This window comes from Eurosta solidaginis, chromosome 4 (assembly GCF_040869045.1).
Source record: "Eurosta solidaginis isolate ZX-2024a chromosome 4, ASM4086904v1, whole genome shotgun sequence".
Classification (NCBI taxonomy): domain Eukaryota; kingdom Metazoa; phylum Arthropoda; class Insecta; order Diptera; family Tephritidae; genus Eurosta; species Eurosta solidaginis.
In genome coordinates, this window is record NC_090322.1 from 14,688,555 (window position 1) to 14,705,437 (window position 16,883).

Genomic DNA, 16,883 nt, shown 5'->3' on the forward strand with positions numbered 1-16,883 from the left:
TTGCAGTAGAGGTGAGCAGAATACCCAGGGCGTCACTCGTCACTTTGGATAATTTTCGATTCGGTATGGTCAAATTCTGTTGAATCTACACGTTTCCTTGGACTTCCATTAAAGGTCTTTGATGATAATTTTTAATTGGTTGTGTTCTGAACTGATACATAAGAAGACCGCGCCGCAATGTTCAACAGTCAATTTCTCATGGGATGTTACTTTTTTTGTCTCCACAGTAGGGAAACTAAATTCCTTATAGAAGGTTCCTCCCCAAAAACTCTGTGGACAGAAAATCTTTCGGATAAAATGAGGGCAATGCAACATTACGTGTTCTCCGTTTACCAATTGGGTGAGACAGTGTGGCCAAAAAGGACCCTCATCTATTCTACCCTTATGTAAATACTCCTTGAAACCGCCGTACCCAGTCAATATCTGCGCGAGGTGGTGGTTTAATTCGTCGTCCTTCATCTCATAGCCCTCATAGTCCCTCATCCTAGTATTATTTTATATTACACCCTAGACGTGGTAGTACTTAAGAGATTATTGTATACATAGACGAATGAAAATGAGAGAAATAAAATGGGAAGGGATGTAAGATGATGGGTATAAAATTGTAGAGGTTTAAAAAGAAGGAAAAAGTTGACATATTTTGGGCAGATCCATTCCTTTCTTTTTGATTTCATTCAAATTAAATAAATATCACTAAAAACTCGTTCCCATTTTCAGAACCGGCATCCATTTACGGCGACAATCTACCAACAAACACTTCCTGCGTGAATTGGAATCAATATTATACGGAATGTAGAGAAGTTGGCAATAATCCATTTCAAGGCACAATATCATTTGATAATATTGGAATGGCATGGGTGGCAATATTTTTGGTAAGTAGAAGAGCAAAATCTTACATCAACAACCGAAATATGAAATCACGTGTTAGTAGCCTTAATGCCCTAATTGAGGATAAAAAAAACGGTATAAAGAAAATTTATAAAAAAAATTCTAGAATATACGCGCACAAAATATTTAGTTGCCGTGCAAAATATATAACAGAAAATGAAAAAACAGATGTGCTTATCCCTGCTTATCAAAAACAACGCCTTAAAGTAGGCTACACACTGCTTCTACAAGTTCAGCGCCCCCAAGTATGCAATATTTAACAACGCACTGACGGAATTCGATAAGCATTTGATGTAATAAGATTACTTTGACAGAAATTTTATAAACAATAAGCTCAAATAGCGCTGTAAGGTGTGTCATATCACCAAATCATTTTAACAGGTTCTGGCGATATTTATTTGACGCCTAAAAGTATGCAATGCTCAGATAGCCGCAAACGTTATTTAGGTAGATGTTTAGGTTGAATGGACAGATATTATAATAACCAATACTTGCAGCTATTTTTAGTTTTTAAGGTACCCAAAAGTATGCAGTACTTAACATAAATTTAATAAAAATGATTCATAATAACAAGTTGCAGATTTACATTGAGGCAGGTTTTTGCTTTTTACAGCACATTTTTTGCTTTTAAATGCATATAAGTTAACTTGAATTTAATAGGTACTAACTGAGCCTAAAAATATACAACATTATTGCTATATGTGGGGTAGATAACTGATAAAACTGGTGAAATTTAACTTCAGTGTAGATGATAAAAAAAATATTGGATAAAAATAAATGTGTCCGGATCTTGTTCACATTTACTCATTTGGGGTAGTTAAAGAGGTTATTTTATCCGAAGCAGCTCATTCTGAGCTTAGCTGTTTTGAGTTCCCCAACCTAAGACTAGGCTTATAGATTAGTATCCCAGAGCTTTCAACTAATGTATTGCTGCTTTACCAACTGTAGTATTTTGAAAGCAACAATACGAGTAGAGGCCGGTGAATACACTCTTCAGTTGCCCGTTATTTCTTCGCGACTTAGGATGATAGCGCTTGAGAAACTTTTATTATTTATATAGCCGAACAGCCATATTCCTCATGAATTCATAATTATCATATAGAAAAACTTTACACAGACTCTTTTTAAACATGACCAAGAAAAAACGCCCGAAGCATTCAACTAGCACCTTTTACCCTGAGCTTGGCGGAAAATATTCTCTCAAAGCCTCGAGTTGCAGAGTTTTCGGATGTTTAATAGTCAACACCGTATTCTTAACACAAATTCGAAAAAAAAGACTGTAACAAGTTGTTCATATATTAGCTGGTACATACTTTAGGCTTACGTTTAGCTTGTAATCCGCAGTGCACTAGTAAGGTAGGGAAAAATTATAGAGATAAGCCTTTCAAAACCTTCGGTAGGTACTGCAACACTGCATACTATTTTTTTATTTTTAATCTCTATTCAGCATGTTTACCAAATAAATGTTCAATCAACCTACACAAAGTAACGAGCAACATACAAAACAGACTCAGCTGCTCTTTCACTATCAATTTCATATCTTGATAATTGCAGGTATTCGAATTTCCGCATATTTGCTACGTGTCACTATGAGCCATTCCACACACTCCACACACTTCCAAACCTTTACTAGTTTTAATCCCTGCTGTGTTAAACACGCACAAGCTCACGCCTCAACATAGAGCATTCACGTTATTTTTGTGCATATTTGTTCTGACACACTTATTTGCATAATTTGCACCAATCAACAAATGCTCGTATACCCTTTTAAACACTTTTACATACAAACAACACCATGGAATGATGCGCGCTGGTATTTTAGTGCTGCACGAACTTTAATTTCCCATTTCTCAGACGTATTCGCATTTGCATTTACGCCTAAAAGCACACACCAAATGAATGAAGAGTTTTGCGAGGAAAATGCAAAAAGTACTCGCAGATGCTCCCAGTGTGGGGCGGCTTAAAGTAAATAACAAATGTATATGTATTATATGAAAAGGTTAGGCAGCAAAAACAAAAAGTAATTAGGAATTCATTATTTAGGTAACCGTATAACAAAACAAACGCGATTGTTATGAAAATAAAGGACGCGAAATCGAAAAATATAAACCATGCAACTTGTGTGAAGAGGGGAAGCGTAAACATTTGTAGTTGTTTTTATTGGGATATTTACTTTGTAGCTGATTGTACCAATGCAAATTAATTTTAACAGCAACCGACTAAATGTATTTTGGACATATTTCAATGGAAGCGTCTGCTTTTCTCTTTAAATTCATCGCCTCAACGTTATGGGGAGGAAGGTGTACTAAATAAATAAAAACCGCGTTAGGATTCCAATATAAGCACGATATTGAAACTAGATATGGATACTATACAACATGGGATGCTTATTTTTTTAATAGAATTACAATTTTAAAAATCATTTGAATCTTATAATATATTTTTTATTTTCTTTCTGCGAATTTTTCGTTTCTTTTCAACTGCACTCAACAAAATATTGCATTGCACACTTGAAGGCGCTTTGTTTCATGTTTAGGTATACACATTTTTGTAACAGGCAAACTTAAGGCCATTATGCTCTGACATATCTAACTGCAGTTTCTCATCTCTGATCTAGCTTTTAATTTCTCATTTCCCAGAAAGCGAAATCAGCAAAAGAAAATGCATTGCACAATTTTAGGCCCATGAGCTTAAGTACTATCGAAAAATGCGACTGCCGATATTTGCCCAGGTTAGCTCAAGTACAAAACGCGGTATTCATGGGGGTGGCATTTTCAGTAGCGGTTGAAAAATAGGGAGCTTCAGTGAAGCCAATCTGGAATATTCGGTTTAAGGGGTTAGAGGCCACGCTCCTTTCAAGAAGCCCTTTAATCTTAGAATACATACTTTATCTTCTTTCTACTGATGTTGCGCATCTTTTCAACTGGACACAACAAAATATTGCATTGCATACTTGAAGGCGCTTTATTTTATTTTTAGGTATACAAATTCTGTATCAGCCAAACTTAAGGCCATTCTCGTGTTACATTACTGACTGCGGTTTCTTACCTTTGATTTAACTTTAAAAATTAAACTTAAAGCGAAAGCTGTAAAAGTAAGTAGATTGCATAATTTTAGGCGCATTGAGCTTAAGAAGAATCGAAAAATGATCTGCTAATATATGTCCAGCGTAACCTGACAAGTTCAGGTACAAAATGCGGTAATCAAATCGGGTAGAGTTTTGGGTAGCAACTGATAAAGTGGGAGCTGCAGTGAAGTCACTCTAGTATATTCGGATTAAGAAGCTCATGGTCACTCCCTTCCTTGCACTGCAGCAGTGGGTACCGACAAGAATAGCATTGCCCATAGCAACCAAAGCCGCTGCATTTTGATAAGCAGGACTCAATTTACTGTGACCTTTAGTTAGATGTATCTTTACTTCATATCTCGAAGGGATTTGGAGTCACGCCGCTCTGCCATGCCATAGCGACGCATTCGCAGAGAATGTGAACAGGCGTTTCATCCTCCAACTCACAAAAGAAACAGATTTGCATATCGGATAGATTTAACTTACTAAGGAGATATCGTAGACTATAGTGTTCCGTGTAGTACTCAGTAAGAGTTCGTGGTCCTCTATGTTAATGAGTTTGGCTGATACTCTCGTTGCTGGAAGTATACACTATATTCGTAGCCTATGACTAATCAATTGAAACACATATAACACTTTTTCTGCAGGGTAGTTACACAAGACCTCCAAAGTGTTCTTTTTCCCGTTCTTTATCACACCAATTGTTGGTTCTGCATGGTTGAAATACAATATATGACTTCATCGGTGGAGGTACAGAAAACTTCAGATGTACATATGTTCCCAATGCACATATATTCCATTGAGTTGACTTGTATTTTCAAAGTGTGGGTACATTAGCCAAAATACAAATGATTGACGATCTGTAGAGATTTCAAGTTTCAATATCACGTTATCTTTGTGAATTTTTCACGCGCTAGAGATCTTGGTTGCAAGGAGGTATTGATTCTATTCGATATCACGGGTCTACCCTAACTGGGGTAAAAATATATTATTGGGGACGTAGTAGGAATATCATGAAGATCTGAGGAGATGTACCAATTGGTTTATTACTACGGATTTTTAAGTGTTAAATACACTTTAAAAAAAATAATGTTATTACTAATTAAGGCTGTCGGAGCGCAGGAGTTTCTGAACAGCACAGAAATTGGCAGTTCCGGATGAGTCTTGAAGTCAACTTATTGGGAGGTTGGAAAGAGCGTGTTTCCACACCTGCCCTTCGCTAAGGCTTAAGTATCATAGTCTTGATATATAAGCTGTCGTCATTGATACATAATGTTTCAGGGAGGTTGGAAAGGATGTTTTCAATCCCCTAACTCCAGCTTCTATAGAGACAAAATTACTTTAAGCATCAGCCAATGTTTTTGGAAGCTTGAAAAGGACATGTATCTAATCCCAAGCTCTTATAGGGGCACAATTATTTTAGTATATAAGTGTCCTAATATTGTTGTCTGAAAGGACTTCATTCCGATCAACATGGCGACTGTCAGTACCAGGCGGCCCATTTCAAGACTAATCCTAACAGAAGATGGGAATGCTTCAGATTCTTGCACTAATGATATTGACGGCGAGGCCAGATTAGATGGCCTATCATATACCAACTAATGCGGATAGTTGAGCAGTTGATAGTTGAGTAGTGTACTCTTATCTGCACAAGCAGGAGGATTTGATGAGAATTTTCTCTTGGTGTTAGCAACTGAAGTGCTTTGGAACGAAATAGAAATACAAGCACGCCTTTTTTTCACTTTAAAGTACAATTGTAGAAATTCAACATCTCTGGCCAAATTGCGCCTAAAAGTATGCACTTCAAACAAATGAACACTTGAATTACCAATAAAAGCTCAAAAAACTTTTTGTTCAAACTAGCAAACCGTGTTTCTACAAATCAGCGAGTTAAATTCCTGGAACCGCATAGTTTCAAAACAACGCGCTTCATTAAGTATGCAAAAATTTGTTGTCTTTTTTTAAATTCTGGTGAAAATAATTCAAAATTCACGCTGGTAGTTTAACCATAAAAATATCTTCAAATCTTTATAAACACTTACTGCGTGAAAACAAAAGCTTAACTACATTTAATTTAAATCACACAAAACAGATTTTCGCGCATTCACGCCAACCAACGCTAAGTCGATAAAAATTTATTTCACGCACACAAACAATCAAAGAATATAGCCAATACCCAACAAGCAAAGTAAACGTAATGTAAATTTATAAAAAGTTTTCTCAAACAAACACTAAGTTAACAAAACATTGATTTTTTGTTTACCAATTATTTAGAATTAAGCGTGAAATAATCGAAAAAGCTCGTTGCTTGTAAGCTTATAAATGTAAACTTATAAAAAATTTCTAAAACAAAGCTTGTTATAAATGGTTTCCCAAAACTTTTTATAAATGATTTCAAGAATATTGTAACGAATTTACTGCAATTCCTCTTATTTGCAACCTTCTGCTAACGTTCGAATCACTAAACTGTTGAATAAATAACTCCATCAATAATATAAAACGGCCTTTATTTAAGTACTTCACAATAACACTGATACGTCACAACTAATAGCTTGCTTAAATCAAACTGATTGTCGCGCCTCCACTGTCGCTGCTTTCATACTGTGCGGTTTCCTCGTTGACATACTTCTTGGCGCTTCTATTTCCAGAACTTACTAGTTAGTTATCAGCTATAAAATTACTCAGATGCACGATTTTATAGCTTCTCTCATTGCATACTTTCGGAAGTATCTCAGATATATGCATGTTGTTGTGCGCTGCGTGTATGTACATATGTGTAGACATAATGATTGATTTGTTTATGTAGATACAAGTGACTGTCTGCTTTATTGTTGTTGTGACTTCATTTACTTAGCATCAGACTAGTGATGTGAGTATCACTTAGTGTCACTAAGGTTCGTCACAATATTAACAAATACACATTTGCTGTAAATATACATATGAACTAATTCTGAATTTCATGCATACATTAAATGAAGAATGGCTACAATTCTAATGGTTTGTAGGAGAATTCAGGAAACGGTTTAAATGCAGCCATTCCCTCTCATGAATAAACGTTTATGAAAATAATTTGAAATTTTCCATATTGACAAATAGTTTTCTCGTATTTTTTTGTAAACATTTACAATTTACTTTCACAGCTAAATTTTTTATTAACATTTCCTCTCAAAGCTTATAAAATATTTTCTGAAAATAATTAAAATATATTTAATACTGTGACGAATACTAGCAACACTAAGGGCTACTATCATCTCTAAGCCGATACTAAGCAGTGACTTGTACGCACATAACCAAATTAATCATTATGTCTACACATATGTACGTACACGCAGCGGAGAAGCAACGCACAACCACATACATATATCTGAGATACTCCCGAAAGTATGCAATGAGTGAGGCTATAAAAACGTGCATCTGTAGTTACAGCTGATAACTAACTAGTAAGTTCTGGAAATAGAAGCGCCTAGAATATGTCAACGAGGAAACCGCACAGTATAAAAGCAGCGACAGTGGAGGCGCGACAATCAGTTTGATTTAAGCAAGCTATTAGTTGCGAAGATAAGTGTTATTGTGAAGTACTTTAATAAAGGCCATTTTGCAATATTGAATATTAGAGTTATTTATTCGACAGTTTAGCGATACGAACGTTAGCAGAAGGTTGCAAATAGGAGGAATTTCAGTAAATTCGTTATAATAGTGAAAACGTTTATATAACGTTTAACACAACAAGTTTACTTTAAGTTACTTTTCAAAACATTTACAGAAATGCCTGTTGGGTATGAGTATATTTTGTTTCATTTAATTGCGGCACGTCGACGCCTAAAACTATGCAACCGCATCACAAGCGCTTACAGTTAACCACAATACCACTGAAACGTTGCTGTTGTTATTGTTGTTTACATGCATACAATTTTCAACGACGTCAATGATGACAGCGACCTTATCGATGCGCTATTATACGCTCACAAATTCAATTAAAGCCAAGGTGTACTCAGGGAGTAAGGGAATCGAAATGATAGATAGATAGAGATAAATAGAGAAAACGGCTTTGGGCAAAAGCGATTGTAGCATGCGCTGATATGTGTGTGTGCCAACGCGTGGAGAGTGAGTGATTATTTTAATACGCGTATTGTTTGTAAGGACGTGCGCTTATTGTGGCGCTTGTTGCTGCTTCACTGCTGCCCCTCATATTTCATTGTAAGCATTCACTGTCAATATAAACGTGTCACTGCGACAAGGTGAACATTGCCAAATGCAAACACCTAAGCAGTTTGTAGTTCGAGGCCCTTTCGCATCACCCGTCACAGCCCGAAAACTCATTTATCTCGCTCACTTGCTAATGTATGCAAATTGACAGCAACAAAACCGGCAGCCAGACAGATGGTTGGTTAGAGCGCACTGTATATACGCTTGTGAGTGATCTCCTATACACTACGCACTCATCATGGCCATGGAGCGAATGTTTTGGTGCCATCGCACTAATCCCATTTGAGTTCATAGTTACCTGCAATGCTTTGCTCAATTTTATTTGCCTAGTAGCGGAAATATACTTTCATAGTTTCTTTAGCGTCCACACCTCTCCTTGTCACATTACCTCCTTCCATTCTGTGCTATTTCTGCAATATCATTCTTTTGAGTAACGTACTCGTCTAGTCATGTACATACATATTTGTATCACACCGTCTACCAGTACTCTAGCCAATAACGCAATGTAATGCGCAACAACTGACGAGAAACACTTAATTGGCAACGACGATGAACCGAAGGTCAAACGCATTGGTTGTGGCAGAAGTTGTCTGTCGTTTTGCGAATATGACACCTAATAAGTCGGTACATTTATTCGTTAGTTATAGTAACTTCATGTCAGCGTGTGTCTGTGTGGCGCCAGTCTACTTTCTTTCTTTCATACACCACCGGCAGCCCGGAATTTTATTTTCTCGTCTATTTCGCTGACTCATTTTCACATTTTCAAATATGCTAAGTTCCTTATGTAATAAACATTTTAATGCATACCTTCTGGCGTAGATTTGATGGCGCCATTTAAATTGAGCTGACGTTTTGTATAGTTTGTTAGGTTTTTATTACTTTGATGTTGAGTTTATACCTATTTTGTAAAACTTGTAACAGACGTTGTTAGCTTGATAAAATAAGTAGTGCGCCTAAAAGTATACTAGGAACTATTAAGGAATTATTTTTTATATTTTAATTTACGATCAGTCAACAAATACTATAAAAACTTAGTACCGAAATTACAGACATTCTGTGAAACAAACTTTTTCGCCTAAAAGTATATTTACGCTCACGTAGTTTAGTAAAGAAATCTAAGTAATGCGCCCAAAAGTATACTAGGAATTCTTAAGTACTTACTTTTTAAGTTTTAATTTACGATCAGTCAACAAATATTATAAAAACTTAGTACCGAAATTACAGGCTTTCTGCGAAACAAAATTTTGCGCCTAAAAGTATATATACGCCCATGTTGTTTAGTAAAGAAATATATTACGTTAATCAATTCATTTCATATATTTTGTAGTCAACTTCATTTTTTATTTTAACAAATCAATTCAACCATACTTGAAAACTGAAAACTCTTTTCAACTGCGCCTAAATGTATACCGCAACTGGCAAGCATTTTAGATATTTAATGAATTCCGCAGTTGTTTGTTTCACTTAAGTAGCAGTCACGAGGTCCTTATGGTCATGTTTGGATATGAAAGAAGCTAGCTTCCTTCTCAATCTAAACAAATCTGCAGTGAGAGTATTCATGGGTGTCATCACAGGTCATTACACTATTGCACCCATGCTCCGATCGTGGAGGATATCAATAAGCTTCCTCTGCAAAAGCTGTCAGTATAAGGAGGAAGAGGAGTCCATTTATTACTTTCTCTGTCGATGACCTGCACTGCAAAAAAGACAACTCATATTTCTGGGCACACAGTTTTTTGACAAACTGGCAGTGTTAGGGAAGTTGAAGCTTTTACTTCTACTTAAGCTCAGCGGAGAAAGCGAGTGGTTTGTTGAGCGCCACTAGGAAGTTATCTTTCCCCCACCCGGCACTCACTAAAGGCACTATCAATGGACAAAAATTAGTTCGAGTAGAAGTCTAGAAAACTCCCCACGACCTCTTAACTTAACCTCAGTCTGGGACAACAACAAAATAACGCAGAGACACATCGAAGAAAATAAAAAATAAAAATAACGACGCGATTTCGTTCGAAATTTTCCAAAAACTCCCAGTCACTTTGCAACCACTTGAATATAAACAAGTGCGTCCACTTTTTGTAAATTATCTGGATTCCGTTTTACAGTACAAATCTTATGCATCCAAAATACTTTAGAAATGTTTTTCTAAACAAGATAACCGTTCGGTCCTCCCCAAACAAATATGAATTTAGCAACAGATTAGTGTCCGGTAAATGGTTGGTTTGTAGGTTTAAATAGCTGTTGTTGTAATTTGGTAACAGCATATCCGGTCACTGGTGGCCGATGTGGTGTGGTGGTGGCGTGCTCTGTCTACCACACCGTAGGTCGAGGATCAAGTTCGGGGCAAAGCAATATCAAAAGTTTAGAAAAAATGGTGTTTTCGTTAGAAAAAAGTTTGTAAGCGGGTCATCCCACGGCAGTGATTTGGCAAACACTAAGAGTGTATTTCTGCCGTGAAAAGCTTCTCAGTGAAAATGCAAATGCCTTGCAGCTGCAGATAGAAGTGTGCGCATAGAACGTGTAGGTCCCGTCTCGCCAATTCGTAGGTAAAACCTAAAATAAGCACGACTCGAATTGGAAAATAAGCTCGGTTTTTGTGATATCACCAAAATTTTCCATTGAAAATAAAGGACACTTTTACTTGCTCTAGCATAAACTTTTACTGATAAGACAAGGAATTAAGAAATTTCCTTTGGGTAAGAAGAAGAATGTCGAATTTTAGCTAAGGTTATACATATGTATTTCACTTGCGCCAAAAAGTATGCAACGGAAATGCGTTTGCAATAAGTAAGTGTTTCTTTTTAATAAGGCACACGTGTTTTCCTAATTATAAACAGCCAAAAAGTATGCAAAGTAATTTATAGAGAAATTTTACCTGAAGGAAGTATATAATTCAATTAAAACTTTTACTTTGCAATGGTGTAAAGCATTTTCCTCACAATACACGTAACATATGGCTTTCCCTTTTTGAAAACATAAGCGCGAAACTAATTATGTGGTGTGCGTGAAGTGCCTAAAAGTGTGCTACGTAAAACTTAAAGCAACGAGAAATAGTACATTTGCAGCCAAAAATAATTTTATTATATTTTAAGAGTTTTGTTTGATTTATTCTGTGAAGCAGTTAAAACTATCACCAAATTTCCGTTTATATACTTGATTAATTTTTCACTTGCATAGGTTGTTTACCAATGCTCCTTTTAACAGTTCTCTTTTGAACGCCTATAGATGTGCTTCATATTTTGGGTGTTTTTATTAAGTTTTCTTAAAAAGACTGCGAAAACTTTGAATCTTTTGAAAATTTTGCTTTGCAGTAGTTAAGACTTTTGTTTCCGTTGCTCAAAAGTATGCAAACGTTATTATTTATTTAATTTGATTTTATTAGCACAAAATTGCCAACACAAAAATATTTTAGGTGCTTTAGGTATGAAAGTGATTTGGTATACGTAAGTACCTGCCGTCGTCGGGCTAACCTCCCGATGAGCCAATGCTCACGGGTGAAAGCAGTCTTTGACCAGCGCGCAAGACTCGCTTACATTCGTCCCAGTTGATCATGCAAGTGGACACACCTTCAACTTTGTGGGGTTGGAAGCCTACATAAACGTCTTCCAATCTATGGGTCACGGCACCCGGTTGCAATGCAACTCCGGATTGGGGTTAAAAACCATTCTTCCGCTACTTCCAGTTGAGTATCCACGTACTACGCACAGGCGGTCGAGAAAAATAAAAATGAAAATAGAAAGCAAAATGAGATGGGGTTAAAATCCAGACACACCCTAACCACTTCGACATCCAATTGCCATCCTCCGCCTTCTCCGTCTAAAAACATGCACAGCAAATTTGCTTAATGTGGCCACCGACAAACCAGTGGGGAAACCCCCACTCAAGACAAACCCATTTATCCCACACGCTTTCAGTCGCATAACATGGTCTAGCCAGCGCAGCCGCTATTTTAATTCGCTGGACTATGTTGATGTCTGCGTAGAGCTTGCACAGCTCATCTTTAAATCTTCTTCGGTACTCGCCATCGCCAACGCGTAGAAGTCCATAAATCGTTCGAAGAACTTTTCTCTCGAACACTCCCAGGGCCGCTTTATCTGATGTTGTTGGAACGATAAGTGGATTGTAGAATATGATTTTCGTTTGCCGAGAGAGGACTTTACTTTTCAATTGCCTACCTAGTCCAAAGTAGCTTTTATTGGAAAGAGTGATCCTTCGCAGGATTTCAGAGCCGATGTTGTTGTTAGTATTGATGCTGGTTCCCAAATAAACGAAGTCTATTACTATTTCAAAAGTATGGCTGCCAACGGTAGCGTGGTTGCCAAAGCGCATATAAAACCCAGCCTCAGACTAAATCTAAAATCCGGATTTTTTTTACTTAAACGCGATCTCCCAACGCATTTGCCAAAGACTACAATCACCTGTTGTTAATCAAGGTATAATATGGGTTTTCTGTAACCAAAATACTCTACATCACCATTGGTATAAGCACGGACCATAATAGGAAATGCATACCGAGTTGGTCGCCTTCGTATCGAGATAGTGTAACTACTGATCTACCTAACCAAAAATTCTCAACTAATCTCAAAGTACTTCAGAAAATTTTTCTTTACCAGGGTCGGTAATCGGCAGTGATTTGGCAAACCCTCCTAGTGTATTTCTGCCATGGAAAGCTTCGCAGCAAAAATTCGTCAGTCTTGCAGATGCCGTTCGAAATCGGCATAAAACATTTTGGGTCCGCTACTTTCAATACACAAAGAAGCTAGGCCTTAATATCCTCAGTATCAAGTTATTGCTATCATTGTATCATGGCACCTAAAAGCATACATTGCAATGTAAACCTTGGGTTCCTACTTCCCCTAATGCTGATTGAACATTTGTAGAATATGATATTGATGGAACTCCATAAAGAAATTTAAATTTTTTTTAAATTATATCAAAGATCACTGTCGAAAATATTCTGTGGTAATCAAATCTCATAACTTTTGAACTTTTTCTACTTTCACGCCAAAAAGTATGCAATACGAATATACTTGTATGTATAGTCACAACTCGTTTTAAGACTGTCCGTCGCACACACCTGCTTACAGACTCGCAAGTGCTTACTAACTAAGCCGTACAACAAAAGCCACCTAAAAGTATGCAACCAAAATTTACTAAACACCAAAATACCTCAAGATATGGGTAATTGTTACCGACAGTGCACGCTCAGTGGCCATGCAACAGCATAAAATCCAGTTTAGATTGCAAAAAAGTTTTGACTACATCTTAATGTACGCATAGTGTGTGTGTGTGTGTGTTATTCTGAAAAGTGTAACAAAAGCAAACATTCCTGAAAGTATGCTATGCGCTTACAACTTTAGCCATCTTGCCATTGGGAAGCTGAGTAAAATTTAATTTTCCATGGCGGTATTTTTGAGAAGTAGGGGCACTTTATGGGGGAAATGTGGTGGAGGGGGCATGCTGCGCAGTTTAGCCATTATACGTAGGTGAGAAACCAATTTAAGCATTTGTGTGATTGTTTGTTTATATATTTCTTTGAGAAAAGCCGTCGAAAATATGTTGCGTATTGAAAAGTTTAGCGCAAAACAAGCTCGGAACCTGAGCGGTGTAGAGAGGAAGATAAACGAAAATGAGACGGAAAATAAGAAAAGAACAACGCAAGATAACGGTGCTAGTAGGTGAAGTTATAATAATATAAGTGAAAATGGGCAGGAGGCGATGTCGTGAAAGAGAGGTTGAAGTGCCCTTATGGTCGAATATAAAGTGAAAGTAATGAAAGAAATATCAACAAAATATTGTGAGGGCTTAAATATTTTAGAAACAAAGCGCACCAGTCACGCAACAAGTGTTAGTGTGCATGTTGTGTTTGCGATGATGAAGGTGAAAAGGACGCAAAAAGTTTTAGAAAATTAAATTTTATTTCTTTAACAAATATTTTCGCGACCGCCACATTAAAATAACTGTAACGTTATAGTCGTCATTTTATGTTATTTAATTTTCTCTACAAATTTGTATGGCAACATTGCGCCACCGCAATGTAAATGACAAGTATTGCATACTTTCAGGGGCAATAAAGTTGTTAACAGAAATTTGAAACTTTTCTTGTTTTCATGTAGAGTGCTGGAGGGAAATCACTTTTGAGAAATTTTGGTATAAAGCGATGCTGTCGAACATGTTTGTGTATGTGTAGTAGAGCGGGTCGATTTTTTAAGTTAAAAAAAATCCGAATTGTTAGCGACTTGAAACTTTTTGCACTTGCTATGCTAAATTTCATGACGCACGTATAACTAAAAAAAAATATTTTAGCCGGCTTGTAAATTTCCAATAAAAAATCGAGGGTTCTAAGTAAGTTTTAGAGCCTTAGTTTCTTCACCAAAGTTCCGGAAGACCCGCTCTAATGTGTTTCAGTATTTTAGCGAATCACTTTAGCTCGCTGCCGGTGACAGGCACATGTAACACATTCAAACAACTCAATTACCGGGTGTAAGCTATCATAAAACAACAAAGTTGTAACAACAACCATAATAATAACAACAACAAATGGTAATCAATTAAGTTTCATTCTACCAAAAACAGTTAGTTTAAAATGTGCGCTAATCAACGCATTTCTCTTAATCAACCGATACTACAAAACCAAATACACTGTGCAACTTATTTCATGAATTGAGCTGCTTCGCAAGCCAAAACGAGTTTCGCCGGTAAGATGAAATGGAAAGGGACTTAAGTGCTGCTTGACATTCGCCAAGAAGATAGTATTCACGTAGTAGGCTCCAATTACTATCTTTCTGAAACCCTATTTGTCATTCCTCGAGAGTTGAAGAATCTTTATCTTCTTCTTGTAGCGATAAGTGACGCCAAGGACGTTTTGGAAAGTTTGATCGATTTTGATGGTCCTTTCCCGAATATTGATTCAGTACGCTCGGGAAAATATCATCATTAAGGTACTAGCCCGACCAACTCTGGAACGTTCTGATGTGACCACTTTGAACCTTCTAGGTGATCTAACACCATGCTCCCGTATGGAACTTGGGGTCGCCAGAGCATCGCCTTCTAAATAAATAAAGCTCACCACGGGTAAGTGAGCTTAGCAATTGTGTTGGAGAAGCTATAAATTGCGCTGGCAACCTCTTGAAGGGCTTAGGCTATACAAGCCTTGTATCCCAGTTTAGAGATCCGTATGCTCTCCTTTCCTTAATATTTCTTGCGGCATGAGTGGCCAGGCATATCTTTATCAGTTCTGAAATAGTTATAAAGCATATGAAATATTATACTTGGCTTTTCATACCGAAATTATCATGTTTCATTGTGTAATATTCGCTTGCGTGTACAGAAAAAAAAATAATAAAAACAACAACTTAATTATATACATAGTTATTGAAATTAGCAAGCTGGTGCCCAAAGAGTATCAACCTAAAACGCAAACCGCTAATTTTCCAACCGCAACCACCACTTTCATCATCGATCTGCTCAACAAACATCAATAAATTTTGAATTGAACAGCATAATTACCGTTATAGCAGTTCGTCGCAGGAACAGCTGCATAGATTTCTCACTAACCCGTCTCTTTTGTGTTGGAGGTCAACCTTAATCAGCTTTACGCGCAAATAAATGAATTTACGCAACCTGCTGCTATTATCAACGAAAATCGTTGCATATTTTTGGGCTTACATAATACACATGTAATTTTATACCTATTTATTACATACTATACAATTAAAAATGCTTACATTTGTAAGCTTTTAATGGCGAAAGAACTAACAAATTCATTACCATCATTTTAATAATAAAATAATGATATTAGATTAATTTGTAGCGATATAATTTTAGGCGCCTCACTGAACACATCGTAACCTTGTGATAAAATGTAATTAACACAAATATGCAAATTTTGGTAAAGGGATAATATTAAAACGGGTTCTACTATGTAGGCGCTATAATTTGTTTTCATTAGCAAAAAGTGTTGCATATTTTAAGGCGAAATCGCTGGAAAGTTACTAATTAGAATGAAATATGATATACCTTATCAAAAGCGTTAATTAACTCAAAAACTGTGGACTTATAATTATGGTGAGCTATTTCATAGCACTTTTATCTAAAGTATTAATATTTATGGCCTAAAGGTATGCAAATTAAAATTGAACTGTGCTTAGTTCCCGCCTAAAATTTTTGTGGAACCTTAAATGAGTAAATCGTAAATATTTTTTTTTTTTTTTGTAATTTTATCACTTTTATTCAAAAAACAAACTGTTTAACGAACTAAATACATAAGTTTATTCGAAAGGTTCCACAAACTTTTGAGGCGCAAAATAATCGCAGTTCAATTTTCTTTGCATACTTTTAGGCACAAAATATTAAACAGCGTCTTAAAAAGCTGATTTGCAGCAGACTGTCACTACACAAATATAGCACAATGAGAACGTCGACGCCTAAAAGAATAGCGCGGGAACTTACTAAAACAAAATTTAAAAAAAAATTACGTATTCGGAAGTTAGTTTAGGTTGGAATGAACGGTCCATGAGAACATCACACAAACCGAATGAGTCCATAGTGTTAACAGAAGTCTGCTCAACGATGAAACTGAAAACCCTATTCGCAGAGTGCTTATAAACAAACGTATCAGCCTCAGAACCTTTCTCCTCTAAAATTTGGAAGTCTCAGCTCATCTACTCTTAATAATATTAATATACTCTTAATATATACATAGGTATTGCTTTTCACACTAAAA

The 16,883-nt window shown here is 36.5% G+C and overlaps 1 protein-coding gene across 5 annotated transcripts in view; it reads left to right on the forward strand.

Annotated features, from left to right (window-relative positions):
* Positions 1-16,883, forward strand: part of Ca-alpha1T (Ca[2+]-channel protein alpha[[1]] subunit T) — a 259,303-nt gene that overhangs the window by 99,113 nt on the left and 143,307 nt on the right. For all 5 annotated transcript variants that reach the window (XM_067780304.1, XM_067780303.1, XM_067780301.1 and 2 more), the window contains one exon: positions 718-872. In XM_067780304.1, coding sequence (XP_067636405.1) covers positions 718-872 — 155 coding nt within the window. The remainder of the gene's footprint in view (positions 1-717; positions 873-16,883) is intronic.